Here is a 19,005-nt window from a genome sequence, read left to right as displayed (position 1 = left end):
AGGGTGTGAGGATATAGAAATACATCAGAAACTGCTTGTTGTTGAGAGCTCTCAAGTGTAGTGGGGTAGACAGGTGTAAAGAATCATTAGAGTGATAATGACTTCATAGGGTAGAGAAGAAATGTCAAAAGAAGAGTGTGTAACTCTGATTTGGGGAGGTCAGGAGATAACTTTGCAAAGCGGAAAATACTTGAGTGTGTCTTCAGAAACTAGAAGAAGTTTGCCAAGAGGACTATGGTAGGAGTTAGGAGGCTGTGGGCACCTGCACAAGTCCCAGTGCTCTTTTATAAAACAATGTAAGTGTGGCCAGCAGCAAGCAGGCAAGGATATTATTCATCATCCCTCCCACTTGGATTTTGACTCTTGGAAGGAATAACTTAAAAGTCTTCTTTTTCAATATCATGCCCTAATAGCAGATGGTTAAATGACAGGTTTTGGAGTGAGACCTGGATTCCAACCTGGCTCTCTTAAGCAGATGTATGACCTTATGTAAAATACTTATTTGGGTTTTGGTTTCTTTATTTATGCAACCTACTTGTGTCTTAGTTCCTTCCATTCATACAACTGAAAAATAAAATGTCTAGCACAGAATCTAGCATATTTTAATAAAGTACTGTTATTTCTATCATCTCATTTAGTTTTCACCTGGACTTTGGGTAGAGTTTCCCCCATTTTTCAGAAGCAAAAGGTTAGAGCAGTTAGGCCACCTGCTTAAAGTTTACAACAGTCTGTAGTCTCCTATCCCTACGCAGCCCGTCCGCCTTACTGAGATGTCCGTGCCGGTTTTTCTCAGGCGGCCCTGGGGGTAGGACCCTGTCCGGCAGCGCAAAATCCGGCGCCAGGATTTGGGTACCGCCGCGCTGGCGCCGGGCGGGCGGGGCCAGGCGGGGCGGGGCGGGGCGGGCGAGAGGAGGGAAGTTGTCGAAGTTAGGGGAGACGCCCGCCCGCCTGCCCGGGCCTCGCCTCTGACCGCTCCCTCCGCCTCCTCCCCACCCCGAGCCCCAGTCAGCCTGTCCTTCCTTCCCCTCCCGTGCATGATGGAAACACCATGGCTGCGGCGGCCCAGCTCTCCCTGACACAGGTAACGCCGCCTGCCCGTCCGGCTCAGTCGGCCGGTGTCCCAGCCCAGCCCCCTCCCCCACTGTCCTGTGGTTCACCGACCCGGGCAGTTTCTTTCGCCGCGGGCGGGATGGCCTTCGGTGAGAGCTAGAGCGTTTGTATGTGTGAGTGTGAGACTGTGTGACTGAGGGAGGGCGCCATCCCGAGCCCGCAGCTCCGTCGCAGCAGCCGTGACCCCGCCCCACTCCCCCCACTCTCGCGCGCTGTGTCCCGCGGCCCCTTGGTCACACTGCTGAGCGGACCGTGGCCCCTGCCCTGTTCAGCCGTCGTCGGGCCCTTCTCACTCCTCGCAGCTTTCACCCAGCGAGGAAGTTTCCTCCTTCCAGGCCAGAAGTACTCCAGGTGAGCTCCTGTTGAGCTCCCGAGGATCAGCCTCAACCCCAGGTCAGCCCTCGCCCCCCACGAGGCTGGCTGTCTGGGCTATGCAGCGCGCTTTTCGTAGTTAAAAGTCACCTTCCCGACCCAGACGCCCAAGGCCCTCTAAGATAGCCTTTCTTCTCAAAACGGGCCTTTTCCCTCTGGAGTCCAGCGAAAGCCCTCCCTTCCCCAGCAGTTTCCGATAATTAGCCTCTCTTCCAAATAAGTCTTATACTCTCCCAGGTACTTACCCTGCTGCATCCTGAATTCAGCCTCTTCCCCCCCATCAGGTTTCCTTCTGGGTTGGACCCCCCAGTTCCGTCTCTCTTTGCTTCCACTCTTGGGGGGGGGGCGTTTCTCTTAATCGCTGCCCACACGGATAACAGGGAAACATACTTCAACAGGTGTGATGGTTCCTTAAGTCTTGGCGCTGGAAAGACTGTAGCGATCACTCATTATGGGGGAACCTGTTCTCAGGGTCTTTCCTCTTGCCTTTCTGTTACCTGCAGAGTCCAGTTCTTGGGCTTCCCAGAAAACCTTGTGCTTCAGCATCGTTCATTCTGGGAGCCTCCTCCTTTCCTCTCTGTAAAGAAAGCCAGTTGTAATCTTCTCATGATGTTCGGGATGATGAGGACTTGCACCTGTCAGTCCCTTCCTTCTCCTTTGATCAAAACTCACCCCGGCCATAAACTTCTCAGGTTGTTCTTTCCAAAGCTGGTGACCACGTACTTCCGCATAGGGACCACCACAGCCTTCCTTCCTGCCTTGAATCTCCCTGCCACCTTGTAGTCTCCTTGGCCTAGATTTGTCAGTGCTTATACATTTGGGCCGTTGAGTTTTTTGTGTTGTAGCAAAAGGCTTTGGGATATTTTGCCTAGCGTTCTGGAATACAGAAACGGAGTGAGGAATGTTCTCCCCAGGAACCTGGAGTCACATAAACATGTGCCTCAGGTAAAATAACTAACTTGAGTTTTGCAGTAATTCTGTTTCTGAGTGAAGTCTGTCTTTCCCAGGTTTTCTTGATGTTGCTTATCCTATTTTGACAAGCAGATAACAGGGAAGAATCCTTGGAATGTGGTGTGAATCTCTTTGGTGAATCTCTTTGGAAGCCTCCTCCAGAGATTTAAATTTGAGGAGTGGCGATATTGACTTTTGGGTGTCCGCTTTTTACGAATCTAGTAAGTGACTTGCATTACACAAGATCCTGTTGGCAGCTCTTGCTCTCTGGCTGTGTTGGCCAGTTCAGGCAGTTTTCCCCTCTTGAAGTTTTTGTTCTCTTGAAGTCTTCTGTAGATTTGTTTTTTAGTTGTTTGCATACTTTATTCTCTCCCGAGGTAATGCTTTTAGTTTCTTTTTACTGTCATTCATCTCAGGAGATTTTCTTTAGGCTCTGTCAGTTTTACAGACAGTTAAATAATTTAAATATGTTCTTGTGGTTATGTATTTAAATACTAATATGTACACAAAGTAAATAGTGCATGGGGAGTATTATCCTTAAGTGTCTCACATATGAGAGAACATATGTGAGAACACACATTGGTGGTTCATTTATATTGATAATTCAGATTAAGTCAATTTAGAATATTTTGATTTTAAGACATTAAGAGGCAGTAAGATCTATGTTAAGGGACAGGAAAAAGAACTTTTCTAAGTGTTAATATACCCTAATGTGCCTCGTTATTTTAAAACTTTTCTAATTTGTGTTTTTTAAATTTTTTAACTGCTTGAAGCAAATAATCTAAGGTAACAATGCAGCCTGGTTTCACATTCATTATTGATCTGCTTGTGTCACGCCCCACCATCCACCCCCAGATATACACACTTAGGCATACTCAAGTGGAAATCCTCCAGGGCAGGGACATCTTTTAATTCATCTCGCTTCCTCAGTGCCCATCTGGAAGAAGGTGATTACTGTCTTATGAATGACTGAAAATTTTAAAGGGCTCTGTGACAGTTAAAAGATTAAACAGTTGCTGAAAGTGGTTTCTGCCTCTGGTCACGAGATAATAATGGTTTTTGAGTAGGTTCTTCCATTCAACAAATATTGATTAAGTACATATTATGTGCTAGGCACTCTGCTGGGATTGTCTTGTTTATAGTTTTTTGCCTTTATCAGTTAAGCAGAACTGACAGTTTGGGGGAAAAATGTGAAAAATATTTTAATTTACTCTTTCCTTCCTCTTTCCCTGCCTAATAACCAACCCATCAGCTCCCAGCCACCAAAATAAATTATTTAAATTATCATATTGTAGCTTCTAGAGAGGATAGAATACTACAGTAATGAAATTTAGTTCCAAGAGCTAACTCTATGGAATGAGTTAGATCTCCAAGGCCTCAGTTTTCTTAATTTTAATACTCATTCAACAAATATTTGTTGAGCATTTACTGTGTGCCAGGAATTATGTGCTAGGTACTGAGGCTATACTAAGTAACAAAATAAATAACAGTTCTTGCATACAAAACATGGAATTTACATTGTAGTAGGGGAGTTTGAATTAGCTGATCTAAGGCCCTTTCCAGCTGACCTTCTTTTTTATAGATCATATGCTATGATTTGTAGCTTTAGTGGGACTTTCCCAGAGGTACTTTGTGCTGGGTAGCCTTAGTGTTTGTTTTCTTTCTTTCTTTCTATCTTTCACTTTTGAAAATGTTAAGTAGGCTCCCTGCCAAGCGTGGAGCCCAGTATGGGGCTTGAACTCAGCCACCCTGAGATGGAGACCCAAGCTGAGATCAACAGTTGGATGCTTAACCGACTGAGCCACCCAGGTACCCTAGCCATAGTGTCTTCTAATTTCATTTGTCTTCAGTAGACATTCTCTTTTCTTCTAATCGATGAGAAGTAAAACTTGAATCAGAAAGACACTGATTTTTGCATGTAGTGACAGATTACAAGAAAGCTATTAATACTTTCGTTTAGCTTTTCCAGTTCCCCATTTCCTCTTCAAGCCTGTATTCTTTTTTTTTTTTTTTTAAGATTTTATCTATTTATTTGACAGACAGAGATCACAAGTAGGCAGAGGGGCAGGCAGAGAGAGAAGGGGGAGGAAGCAGTCTCCCTGCCGAGCAGAGAGCCCAATGCAGGGCTCAATCCCAGGATCCTGGGGTCATGACACAAGCGGAAGGCAGAGACTTAACCCACTGAGCCACCCAGGTTCCCCACAAGCATGTATTCTTAATAATACTACTGCTATCAGCCTTTCTTACTATATGTATATATGTATATACTATATGTATATGTAGTTTACTGTACATACAAGGGTATTCCAGTATGCAAGGAATTTTACTTCATTTGATTAAACACTCCATTTTACGAACCAGGGAATTTACATGAGCTAGTAAGTAATTTAAGATTTGAACCAAGGTATGTAGGATTTCAAAAGCTGTCTATTTCTCTGTGTACTAGATGCTTGGCATGTCCAGTGTTCCCTTGTATTTTTGATGGTCTTTTTCAGTAAATGCCCTATTGTCCTAATTAGATAGTAAACTTGAGGATGGAAGCCATGTTTTTTGCCTCTGAGTCTCCAGTGTCTTTTATGATAGGTTGACGATAACAACTGTGGGTATACAAGTGGTGTTTTTGGTGATGGTAAAAGTTTTATTTTATTGAAATATGACATGATATGAATATTTTAAATGATCATACGGCAATTCAGCTTTATGCTGAGGTTTTCTTGTTTAATTTAGCAGGGACTCTTTTTTAATAATAAAAAAGCCCTTAGAATGGGATTTAATTGAAAAAAATCTTAGTATGTGGTCTAAACCAGTAAGTGCTGTAAGAATACTTTTCCTTTTAATGCTTTTTTTTAAAATTGAAAGAGTGATATAACTGTATTACAGAAACTTTGGCAATTGGAGTAAAAAACTTACAATTTACAGTTTATGGTGTTTATTTTCAGTTTTATTAAAGAAAAAATACATGATGTGTTAATGAATGTGTATTCTTAGTGATCTAGTTTAGTAATTATGACAGTAAATATCAGGATACAATATAAAAATTACATGTTCTCAGAAGCAGAAAGAGCGTATTTATTTAACATGACATAATATTTGAGTTCTTACTATGGGAAGGGTACAATAAGGATATTTTTCTCTTGTGCCTGCAGTTACAGTACGTATACTCAGGAAATCCATACCTCTTTGAGTGATATCCAACTGTTCTCAAAAATGGCTTGGAATGTTCAGCATTTGGGAGGAGTTGTCATAGTTAAAATTAATTAGGAACAGTTGGGTTTGTTTAGTAGCGTCTCCCAGGAGTAATGTTAAGAGTGTATTCTTTTGTTTTCACTCTATTTGCAGACAGTGATAATAGACTAAAATGTAGTAGAAAAAGATTGAGCATCTTTCTTTGGTAAAGAATCATAGTTCTAATCTCCTCTCTCACTAATAGTCTGATTTAAGGACTCAATCTAAGGTGTTTGACTTGCTCTTCGAGGAATTAAACACACTTACGCACTTCTTTGTTTCATGAATTTTGCACTTAATAATATTGGAACTCTGGAAACCAGAAGGAGGAAAATGGGTTGGGAGAGAGAGAATGAAAGAGAAAGAGAAATATCTGGTTACTTGGAGAATTGGTAGAAATAAATGGAAAGTTAATCCAGGCAGAGTTCATTAGGTAAACCCATACACTGGAATTTCATGTTGAAGTGTTTAAACTCTCATCAACAAGATAAAATATTATGCCTCCATTAAAAATTGTGTTTATTAGGAGCTTGTAATAAGAGGAAGAATATTGTAATTTGAATGCTGTATTACATCAAAGTGGAGACATTTTATTTAGAAGCATGATCTAACCCAGTTAAGCATGCACAGAAAAAAAGACTGAAAGGAAAAAAAGCACCGAGGTTTTATAATAGCATGGTTATAGTTTTATTTACCTTCTTTTCGATGGTGGACTTGTATTCCTTTTGCAATCTGCTGATTTAGCATTTCTGTATGAGAACTTTTTTTGGAATATTTATTGTTAAGTTAAAATGAATGACTATATATAATGTGAAAATCTATTCTAAGATTGCATTTACACTTGCATTTCATCTTTTTTTTTTTTTTTTTAAGATTTTTATTTATTTATTTGACAGAGATCACAAGTAGGCAGAGAGGCAGGCAGAGAGAGAGGAAGGGAAGCAGGCTTCCTGCTGAGCAGAGAGCCTGATGTGGGGCTCGATCCCAGGACCCTGAGATCTCGACCTGAGCCGAAGGCAGAGGCTTTAACCCATTGAGCCACCCAGGCGCCCCCACTTGCATTTCATCTTAAACATTACCATCTTTGTATTTAGAGAACTTGGTCAGAAGAATGATAATAATAACTATTGTTATAATTGGTTTGGAGAATTGTCAAAGACTGATTTTATAAATAATTTGTGTGCTGCTTTATGATTTACAAAGCGTTTTATTCTCTCATTTGATTTTCACAATAACTAACAAGCTAGGCTATTGCTATCATTTCAAATTGGAGAATACTGAGGCTCAGAATTTGCAACTGAAGTTTTACATTCAGTAAATAAAAACATAAACCCATGTTTAAAAAAATTCAAGGAGTACCAGGGAAAGCCTCCTTCTTGCTCTGGGTTCTGAGTCTCCTTCCTAGAGATAGTCGTTCTTGCCACTTTGTTTTGTTGTGTGTATTTCCAGCAATAATCTGTGATGTATATGTAAATATGCATGATTTTTCTTTTGAGTAGCCTGCATATTGTTTCATGGCTCACTATATTTATTTATTTATTTATTTATAGCTTAATTTAGGAGATTGTTCTCTCCCAGCACATACAGATCTCCTTAACTTTGGGATCTTTCCTTATATGAGTATACTGTAATTTATTTAACTAGCTACCTAACGATGGCCATTTATGTTGCTTCCAATTGTTACGACTTATCAGTGCTGAAGTGGATATTCTTTTTTTTTTTTAAAGATTATATTTATTATGTCTTTGTTGGTTATGTGTTAAAATTATCTTCTACTTTGACTCGTCTTTCCACTTTGATTATGGTGTTTATGTTATATGTAGGTTTTAAACAATTCATGTACTCAAACATATCAGTCTTCCTCCCTTTGTAGCTTGTGCCTTTTGTACTTAATACATTCTTAGCGCAGAGTATGCTCAAATTTCTGTCTTCCTCTCCCTCTGCTCCTCCCACTTAATAAATAAAAATCCTAGGGGGAAAAAAAAGATTGTATTTATTTATTTGACAGACAGAAATCACAAGAGGTGTGTGTGTGTGTTAGGCGCCCTCCTGAGCAGAGAGCCTGATGCAGAGTTTGATCCTAGAACCCTGGGATCATGACCTGAGCGGAAGGCAGAGGCTTTAACCCACTGAGCCACTCAGGCACACCTGCAGTGAATATTCTTTTACATACCTTTGTGCACAGGTGTGAGTATATACTTTAGTGTTTGGTAGGTGTAATTGTTGGGCCCAAACTGCTAATTTACATTTGGAAAGATTGTACCAGCAACAGTTTGAGTATGCTTTTCCTTCTCTGTAGCTTCATTAATACAGTATATTAGCAAACTTTTGTTCATTGTCAGTTTGATAAAGAAAAAAGCCATGTTAAAAGTTGGCCTTATGCACTGTATTCATTAAGTGAATTTTTTTTTTTTTTTAAAGATTTTATTTATTTATTTGAGAGAGAGAGAGACCGTGAGAGAGAGCATGAGCGAGGAGAAGGTCAGAGAGCGAAGCAGACTCCCCATGGAGCTGGGAGCCCGATGTGGGACTCGATTCTGGGACTCCAGGATCACGCCCTGAGCCGAAGGCAGTCGTCCAACCAACTGCGCCACCCAGACGTCCCAGTGAATTTTTTAATATTTTGTGCAAAAGTAAGATAGAAGTGAGATATAAGAAACTTAACTTTGTGATACAAATAATGCTTTCATGAATTGAAAGTGCAATTAAAAAAGCTTGGCGCTCTTTGCCCCACACCGGGAATCTCTGCTCAGCGGGGAGCCTGCTTCCCCCTCCTCCTGCCTGCCTCTCTGCCTGCTTGTGATCTCTGTCTGTCAAATAAGTAAGTAAAATCTTGGGGAAAAAAGGTTGGCGCTCTTTTAAAAACTTGTTTTTTATGTAGTACCATATATTACAAAGAAGAGTAAGCCATACTTCCCCCCTCTTTAGATAGGGGATTTTGTAATGGGAATTTAATGGTACCAGGAGTCTCATCTGAAATAATCATGCTGCTTTTATCTTGTTATATGTCTCAATAAAAATAAAAATTTGGCTAAGAACAATGGGACAAGACCATACTTTTTTGGGGGAGAGCTTCTATATTATATTTTTTGAATTTTTTAGATCATGGTTTTCAACTTTGGCACAACTGAATTTTGGGCCAGGTAGCTCTTTGGTGTAGGGGGCCTGTCCTGTGCATGTGGGATGTTTTGCAGGTACCTTATTCGGGAAATGCTAGTAGCACTCTTCCCATTTGGGACAGTCAGAAATATCTCCAGATATTGTCAGATGTTTCCTGGGGGACAAAATTGCCCCTCGTTGAGCATCACTTGTTTATATATACTTTTTTAAACTCAGTGATCCAGTAAGGCATATAGGAGATAAAGAAGTATGTGCTTTCTTGGGATAGGGAGAGGATAGTTCATCTTCATATTTTTATCACTAAACCTGCCATGTGGCATGAATGGCTACTTGTGCATAGATTTTGAACTTAAGAAAGTTAAATGGTAAGAAACTGGAAATTGTGAATTTAATTTTATATGTAACTTCTCTGCCTTTCTTAGTGTGGTCTTTAGTTGTGGAACAATTCTATCTAGTGGGCCAAGTATTAATAAAAAGATATGGAAAGGAAAACATTCTTATACCATTATTAAGAAAGAAGAGGACTGATGTTTTGTAAACTCCTAATAAGCAGTAGATACTTTTAGGTGATTTACATGTATTATTTCACTTAATCTTCATAGTGTTTATAAAGTAGCGATTAATCTTCTATATTACTTAGGGTTATGTCGTAAGCAGTAGATTTTTGAGATTTGAACCCAGGTACATCTGTTCTTAAACACATTTGCTATACTGTTTCCTGTAAATAGTCTTTGACAGTAAGTAAGACAATTATGAAAATGAACATTCATGTGATATTATATTCCTCCATTGTTATATAAAAGGAACAAATTATTTAGAGTGAGGTATGTGTATGTGTGTGTGCTTATGTATGTCAGAGAGGGAGGGAGAGAGAAGAGATCAATATTGGGATAATAATAACAATAATTAATACTTATTGAGCTCTTGTGTGTCAGGCACTGTTTCTAATAATTTTTACAACCTGATGAACTTTTGAGTAATCCTTCTAACCTGATAACTGGATCATCCTTATATCTTTGTTTCGCAAAAAAAGGAAGAAATTTAAACTCAGAGGTGAAGTAATTTGTTCAAGGTCAAGCTGCTCCTAAGTAGTAGAGCCAGAATTGTGAGCCAGGTAGTATAAACAATGCATATAAACAGAATGAATATGTTTTTGAGGGCAGAATAATAGCTCTGACAGATCTGATTATGGTAATAACACTTGATTAACTGAATGTATGTTCTGGGCTGCAGCATCTTTTTATGTGAAAATCACCTTATCATTGCAAGGACCAAATCTCTAGAAAGTGTTTATTATACCAGATAGTGGAGAGTTTTTGTAGACTTGATAGAAGGTAGTGTTACATTTTGCAACCTAGGAATTTATTACTCATGAAAACCTAAGCCTGTCTTGGTTTGTGTACATCATACCAGTATTTATTTTCAAGCTAATACTCTCTTGGATATCATAGTTTGGACTTGGAGTTCCTTCAGTATTTTAATGCTAACAATAATACCATGTATCAGAAAAAAATTCCCTAAGAAACAAACTGTTTTATTAAATAAAACCGAAAACTACTAGGTGTAAGGATTTCTGACACTCCACATATGAACATTGTAGAGAGCTAGGGTGAAATAATGGGAGATCTTGGGCTTTGCAATGAGAATGTCTTAGATTAAATCCTTTGTTTGTGTAATAAGTTTCTTCTGTTTCTCTTTTTTTTTTAAGCCTATAAAATTGGGGATACGCTTTACTTGCAAGATTTGTTATGAAGATTATGTGAGATAACGGGTTACAAATGTCTAAGATCAGTTTAAATGGTAGCAGCTAATAATAATAACAACAATAACAACTGCCTGCAGTAGCCAAATATTTATAGTTGGTGAATTTTACTTATTTATAGGGCCATTAATTTTTGTGAACTGTTATACTTAGAATTGTCACAGATCATGGATACCAAGGATTACTGGTAACTTTATTTTATCTTGTATTCTATAGGTATAACACAGATATATCATTAGGCATATATGAAAAATGTGAAACTTTTTTTAAAAAATGTGCATTAAAGATGCTTCTGTTGTGCTCGCTTCGGCAGCACATATACTAAAGATGCTTCTGTTACTGCTGGTTGATCTCTTTTATTTCAGAAACCATTTACTGAATGCCTCCTGTGTTGTCATCACTGTTAGGCCTTAGACATATAAGGAGAGAAAGACCTGGACTCATGCATGCAATGAAATACCTTTTAGTCTTTTAGGGAGATAAACACTGACTTTCTGGGATGATGATGATGATGCCTTGAGAAGGGGTGATGGAAGTAAGGCACTAGGGTGCTGTGGAGTATTCTGTGATTATGATGGAACATTTTGTGGTAGTTTAGTTTTTGAGTTGATTGGTACCATAGATAACATTTTAAATTGTATTTGAAAGGATAGCATGAAGCAATAGAAACATTTGATTCAAGTCAGAATGTATTTTGGTGCATAGGGTCCACATTGGGGGATATGCCATTTTCTTATGATTCATTCTCTGCTTTTTTTTTTTCTTTGTATTAAAGCAAGAATTTTTAACCTGGAGCATAGGACATTAGGGAGGGGTTTCTAGGATAGCTTTCAAAGAATCTTTGACCTACTCTAAATAGTATGTAAAAATTTAAGAATATCAAGTTTTCTATCCCAGGGATACTCAGAGAAATTTTATTTTATTTTTTAAAAATTTGAAAAAGATTTTATTTATTTATTTGACAGAGGCAGAGAGCACAGGCAGGGGGAGCAGCAGGCAGAAGGAGAGGGAGCAGCAGACTCCCCACTGAGCAAAGAGCCCAACATGGGGCTCACTTCCAGGACCATCATGACCTGAGCTGAAGGCAGCCACTTAGCTGATTGAGCCACCCAGGCACCCCAGAAAGTTTTATGTGATTTTTGTTGTTTATAAGATCTTGAATGGCAAAGTAGACAGAAGCAGTATTCAGGTAGGAACAATAATCGCAAAAATGCTGTTGTGAAGGAATTAAGTTGAATATATTTAATTTGGCTTCAGACTACATAATAGTTTATAAAGTTCATTTAGCATGGGAAATTGGCATTAAAAGTTGTAGCTTGAAAAAGATGGGATGATTTCAGTTTGCATATACTTTTCATTCTTTACAGGCTGGGTTGCTTTCGTACTTAGTCTTGGTCTCTATATTCTGCTCCATGTTTTATATTTTGTTTTTTTTTTTTTTTTTTTTATTCTGGTACACTCTCACTTAACATTTCTTAGGTTTATCCGAGTTGTATTAAGTACCAGTACTTCATTCCTTTTTTGGCTAAATAATACTTCTTGGCATAGTTATACCACATTCTCTTTATCTGTTTTTCCATCAGTGGACATTGGGGATGTTTCTTCCTTTTGGCTATGATAAATAATCTGCTATAAAAACTCATGTACAAGTTTTTGTGTGGCTATATGCTTTTATTTCTGCTAGATATTTATCAGACCAAATAGTAGCTTTATGTTTAATTGTTTGAGGAACTGGCAGACAATTTTCCAAAGCGGCTGCACCATTTTGCATTTCCACTAGGTGTGTATGAGGATGAGGACTTTGCATCTTCTCTAGTAATTGTTAACTGACTTTTCAGTTCTGACTATGGCCAGCATTCTAGTGGCGTTGAAGTAGTATCACGTGCTTTTGATATGTATTTCCCTGATGACAAATGTTTTCTAGCATCTTTTCATGTGCTTATTTTAGCCATTTGTATCTCTTCTTCAGAATAATGTTCATTCATGTCCTTTCCCATTCTTCAGTTGGGTTATTTGTCTTTTGATTATTGAGTTTTAAGAATTTGTTATATATCTAGATGTATGTCACTTGTGAGCTACATGATTTGCAAATGTTTTTTCCCCTTCTCTGGATTGTCTTTCCACTCTCTTGATGGTGTCCTTTGGTACATAAAACTTTAAATTTTGGTGAAGTCCAGTTTATCTATTTTTTTTCTCATTTGTTACTACTTGTGCTTTTGGTGTTTTATCAAAGAGTTTTTTGGCAAATACCCTCTCATGAAGATTGATCCCTATGTTTTCGTCGTCGTCGTCTTCTTCTTCTTTTTTTAAAGATTTTATTTATTTATTTGACAGACAGAGATCACAAGTAGGCAGAGGCAGGCAGGAAGAGAGAGAGGGAGGCAGGCTCCCTGCTGAGCAGAGAGCCTGATGCTGAGGTGGATACCAGGACCCTGGGATCATGACCTGAGCCGAAGGCAGAGGCTTTAACCCACTGAGCCACCCAGGTGCCCTCCTGTGTTTTCTTCTAATAGTTTTATAATTTTAGTTTTTACCTTTAGGTCTTTGATTAATTTTGGGTTAGTTTTCACGTATGGTGTGAGGTAATGGTCCAGTTTCATTCTCTTATATAGATCTCTAGTTCTCACAGCATTGTTTGTCAAAAAGACTGTTCTTTCCACACTGAATCATTTTGTTAAAAATCATTCGACCAGGGGCACCTGGGTGGCTCAGTCAGTTAAGCATCTAACTGTTGATTTTGGCTTAGGTCGTGATCTCAGTGTCCTGTGATCCAAGCTCCAGCCTAGCCTTGGGCTTCACCTGGAGATGATGCTTAAAATTCTCCCTCTCTCTCCTTTTCCCACCCCCTCCTCCTATGCACCCACGTGTACCTACTGTCTTTCTAAAAAAAAAAAAAAAAAAAAATTCATTTGACCATAGATGCATGAAATTATTTCTGGACTCTTAATTCTCTTGTGTTGGTCTGCATGTTTATCCTTGTATAGTAAAGCACTGTCTTGATTATAGTTGCTTTATAGTAAGTTTTGAAATTGGAAAGTATTAGTTCTCTAACTTTGTTTTTCTTTTTAGAATTGTTTTTCACAACTCTGGGTTCCTTGTAATCCCATGTGAATTTTAGAATTGGCTTGTCATCTATAAAGAAGTTATTTGGAATTCTCATAGAGATTGCATTGAGTCTGTAAATTAGTTTGGGGAATATAGTTATCTTAATGTTAAGACTTCAATCCATGGACATGTGATTTTTTTCCTATTAAGTATATCTTTAATTTTGTTCAATATTGTCTTGTAGTTTTTAGAGTGTAAGTTTTTTTACTTTGCTAAATTTATTCTTGAGTATTTTATTCTTTTTTTATTCCTTAATTATTTGAATGGAATTTATTTTTTAATTTCATTTTCATATTGTTCATTCCAAGTGTGTAAAAGTTAATTTTTGTATATTGACCTTGTATCCTACAACATTACTGAGCTCATTTATTCTAATAGTTTTTTAGTGGATTCCTTAGGAATTTTTATGCACTGTATAAGATCATGTCATCTATGAACAGAGAGGGTTTTACTTCTTCCCTTCCAACCTGGATGCCTTTTAAATACTGTTTTAGTCTAATTTCCCTGGCTAAGATGTCCAAGACAATGTTGAATAGAAGTGTTGAGAGTGGACATTCTTGTTTTGTCCCTGATCTTTGGGGGAAAGTGTGCACATTATATATAGTACCTGGAAGGTGCCTAGTTCAGCAATTGATTGTTCAAGAAACCTAGTATTATTTGAAAGGGGTTTAATTCACATTTTGTTTATATAGCTCAGGGGTTCTTGAGAATGAACCTGTATATCAGCATCACCTGAGAACTTTTTAGAAATGCAAATTCTTAGCCCTTCCTCAGTCCTACTTTTTTTTTTTTTTTTTTAAGATTTTATTTATTTATTTGACAGATAGAGATCACAAGTAGGCAGAGAGGCAGGCAGAGAGAGAGAGGAGGAAGCACGCTCCCTGCTGAGCAGACAGCCCGATGCAGGACTCAATCCCAGGACCCTGAGATCATGACCTGAGCCGAAGGCAGCGGCTTAACCCACTGAGCCACCCAGGCGCCCCCCTCAGTCCTACTTTGAATCAGAATCAGAAACTTGGGGGGGTGGTGGTTTACTTTAACCTTTTGCATGATAAATGTAGTTCATATTTTGAAAAAAACTAGGAATGTTACAAATGAGTAACATCAGGGTTTTAAGTATATGAAGGATGTAGTATTCACAAAGACTATTTATAGTATTTTTTCCTTTTTTCCCTCCTTCCTTTCTCTCTCTCTGTCTGTCTCTATTTCTTTCTTTCTCATGTAGACCAACCCAGGAGTTTGTTTGTTTTCTGTGCTTTTGGGCAAGGGGTTAAGAGTGAGCTCTGGCATTGTACCTCATGGCTTGAAATTCTCATTCTGCTATTTACTAGCTATGTAAATTTGGGCAAGTTGTTTAATCTTCTTGTGTTTCAGATTCTTCGTATGTAAAATGTGAAAAAGAGTGTCCACTTTATAGATTGTGAAGATTAGATGAGATAATACAAGTGAAGTGCTGAGAATAGTGCTTGGCCCATAAGTAAGTCCTTAATAAATAAAAGTATTTGCTTATTACAGTTATTATGGGTCAAGAGGATTGAGTCATGGCCAATTTTTCATTAATTTGTTTACATTTTTCTTGCTGTGCCTGAATTTTTCTTCCTCTTCTTTGCTTTACTCATTTGACAGGTACTATGTACCTCATACTTGTGAAGCACTGGTGTATGCACTGTGACATACACAGTAAGCAAGACAGATTGTTGTTGGCCCCATGGGTTAATATTTCTGGTGAGGGAGAAACAAATAGATAATAAATGTGTCTAGTTGTGGTAAGAGCTAGGAAAAACAGTAAGAGTGCGGTAAGAGAAGAGGGTGCTATCAGGAGCTAGTTTGGATAGGGAGGTTAGAAAGGCCCCTCTGAGAAAGTTGTATTCGATCAGAGATCTGAATGAAGTAAGTGAGCCATGTGAATATCTTTTTTTTTTTTTTTAAAGATTTTATTTATTTGAGGGGTGCCTGGGTGGCTTAGTTGGTTAAGTGACTGCCTTCTGCTCAGGTCATGATCCCGGAGTGCTGGGATCGAGGTCCATGTCAGGCTCCCAGCTCTGTGGAGAGTCTGCTTCTCCGTCTGACCTTCTCCTTTCTCGTGCTCTCTCTCACTCTCTCTCAAATAAATAAAGAAAAATTTTTTTAAAAAAAGATTTATTTGAGAGAGAGAGGGAGAGAGGGGCAAGAAAGAGCGAGCACTAGAGGTGGGGAAGGCGGACAGGGAGGGAGAAGCAGACTCCTTGCTGATCAGGGAGCCTGGTGTGGGCCTCGATGCCAGGACACTGAGATCATGACCTGAGCCGAAGGCAGCTGCTTAACGGACTGAGCCTCCCAGGCTCCCCACCGTATGAGTATGTATGGACATGTTCCAGGTAGATGACATAGCAAATGTAGGGGTCTTGAGATATGAGTGCTCTTTACAGTTTTGTGACTGGTTCCTCTAAGATATAATTTAGGTGTCATTTGTAAACCTGACTTCCTCAGGTTTTTCTCTTTGTTTTAAAATAATTCAGACATGACTTTTATTGACTTTTCCTCTTCTGTTTCCCTGAGGTATTTCTGATTCCATAACAACTGTGTTTGCTCTCTCTAGTTGCACTTACCACAGTGGATTTTTACTGTTTTTCCCTCTAGACTTGAGTTTTCAATGTCAGGGACTATTTTTTCTTAGTTATTTTAGTATTCCCAGTATCTAGGCATATAGATGTACAACAAACGTCTAAATGCATGAATTTTTGACTTTGTATTTCCCCAGTATGTTTCTCTCTGTACTTTGTTTCTGCCTGGTAATAACAACACAAGGACAGTTTATTTGAATATTTTGTGTGGCAATCAGCTTAGTGCATTAAATACATTTTTGTATTTAGCCAGTGTGTTACAATTTTTCTTTTTCTCCTTTTTTTCTACTAAGGGTGAATGACAGGAGGACAAAGAAGTTGTCCTGTTTGTTCATATTTCAGGAGTGCCTAGTATAATGACTCATAATAGATCAGCAGTTGTGTAAATGGGAAATGACCTATGTTAGTAATGTTAATCATTGAGTTTTCTACTGAATCACATAGACTGTATAGTATAAAGCATATTTGTATAGTAGTCCAATAGATCTTAAATTAGGAGTTTTAAGCAAAATAGATCATTTTGGTTATCTTTAACCTTCCTAGCTGTTTTCCCTAAGCAATACCTTATCTAGTCAACTGTTTGTGTAAGTGCTCCAGCCAGAGTTACTGTATTTTCTCAACTAGAAATGGAAATGAAAGGTCCCATAATTACACAGAACACTTGAAATTGAGACTGAATGAATATTATCTTTGTACCCATGTGCCAAAATTATCCCTTCCTCCAATTCCAGTAGAAATTCTTATTCCTAGTACTTTCCAGATAGAGGTTAAGCAATTATGGTTTCTGGTGTAGGTAATTCTTTGCAGAGGCTGCATGAGTGATCAGTAGACAACCCCCAGAGCCACGCTTGCATTTTAAGAGAGGAGTGTGCTAAGTAGGCCAAATGACAAGTTGGTGGAATGTGTGTGGCTGATAGTAACACCCTGCTAGTGTTTTACTAAACCAGGGATTGAAAAGTAACAGATCTTTGCACATCATAGTATAGGTAAGTTGACAGTTTCCAGTCAAAGATTTAGTCATTTTGCTGAAAAAGGATGCTTCTTACTTCTTGGGTTGGGGTTTTATTCCCAGGAAAAGACAGTGAAACAGTTGCAAGAGTGGTTCATCATATGAAAATCAATCAATGTAATATATACCACATTAATAGAACGAAGTGGAAAAAACCCACATGATCATCTCAGTTAATACAGGAAAAACATTTGATAAAATTCAATACCCTTTCATGATGAGAATACTCAATAAATTAACAGTGGAAGAGAACTTCCTCAACATGAGAAAAGCCATGTATAAAACTGCACAGCTAGCATCATCCTAAGTGTTGAAAGACTGAAAACTTTTTTCTTTTTTAAAGATTTTATTTATTTATTTGACAGAGAGAGATCACAAGTAGACAGAGAGGCAGGCAGAGAGAAAGGGAGAGAGGGAAGCAGGCTCTCTGCTCGGCAGGGAGCCTGATGTGGGACTCAGTCCCAGGACCCTGAGATCATGACCTGAGCCGAAGGCAGCGGCTTAACCCACTGAGCCACCCAGGCACCCTGAAAGCTTTTTTCTTGAGAAGCAAGATGAACATGCCCTCTTTTACCATTTCTATTCAACATAGTACTGGAAATTCTAGGTAGAGCAATTAGGCAAAAAAAAAAAAAAAAAAAAAAAAAAAGACATCCAAATTGGAAAAAATAAAATCATCTCTGTCGATGGCATGCTTTTTTAAAAAAAATTATTCTGGTAAATAATACATAACACAAGATCTACCTCCTCAACAAAATTTTAATAGTGCAGTATTGTAAACTGTAAGCATAATGTTGTACAGTAGATCTCTGGAAACTTTTCATGTTATATTAGTGAAACTCTATTCACATTGAACAGCAACTTCCCATTTTCCTCTTCCCCCAGTCCCTGACAACTTCCATTCTCCTTCTTACTTCTATGAGTTTCACTACTTTAAATATCTTATATAAATGGAGTCATGCACTATTTGTCCTTCTGTGACTGACTTAATTTCCCTTAGAATGTCTTCATGTTTCATTCATGTTGTAGCACATACAGGATTTCCTTCTTTTTTATGACTGAAAAATATTCTGTTATATATATGTACTACATTTTTCTTTATTTATTAAGGTTTTATTTTAATTTTAGTTTTATTAACGTACAGTGTCATATTAGTTTTGGGTGTACAATATAGTTATTCAACAATTCTGTACTTTCTCAGTGCTCATAATAATTGTACTCTTAATCCTTTTCACTTATTTTACCCATTCCCCCATCCATCTCTCCTCTGGTAACCACGAGTTTATTTTCTATAGTTAAGAGTATTTCTTGGTCTGTCTGTCTCTCTCTTTTTTTTGAATTTCCTGGTTGTTTTTGTTCCTTAAGTTCCACATATGAATGAAATCCTATGTGTACCACATTTTCTTTATCCATTTGTTGATACACAGTTACTTTCTCTCTCCTTCTTGGCCATTGTGAATAATGCTGCAGTGTGAACTTGGGAGTGCATATCTCTTTGAGAACCTATTTCAGTTCTTTTGGATAAACACTAAGAAGTGGATCGATGGGTCATATTGTTGTTCTATTTTTAATTTGGGGGGGATCCTTGATACTGTTTGACATGATTTTTTATATGTAGAAAACCCTAAAGTTTCCATAAAAACAATGGTAGAGCTAATTAACAAATTTGGCAAATTGCAGAATACAGAATCAACACACACAGAAAAGGTTGCATTTTTATGCAGCTTTACTAGCAGTGAACAATTTGC

General features: G+C 38.2%; 1 protein-coding gene across 3 annotated transcripts in view; it reads left to right on the top strand.

The window, feature by feature from the left end:
- The first annotated feature begins 938 nt into the window (after positions 1–938).
- Positions 939–19,005, top strand: part of EPS15 (epidermal growth factor receptor pathway substrate 15) — a 146,421-nt gene continuing 128,354 nt past the window's right edge. The window contains exon 1 of one of the 3 annotated variants that reach the window (XM_044238211.1): positions 939–1,081. In XM_044238211.1, the coding sequence (XP_044094146.1) occupies positions 1,049–1,081 (33 nt within the window). In that variant the 5' untranslated portion in view covers positions 939–1,048. The remainder of the gene's footprint in view (positions 1,082–19,005) is intronic. The other 2 variants (XM_044238212.1, XM_044238213.1) reach the window with 2 other exon arrangements.

The sequence above is a fragment of the Neovison vison genome, chromosome 2 (genome assembly GCF_020171115.1).
Source record: "Neovison vison isolate M4711 chromosome 2, ASM_NN_V1, whole genome shotgun sequence".
NCBI classification, from domain to species: domain Eukaryota; kingdom Metazoa; phylum Chordata; class Mammalia; order Carnivora; family Mustelidae; genus Neogale; species Neogale vison.
This window is presented reverse-complemented; position numbering and strand designations above follow the sequence as displayed.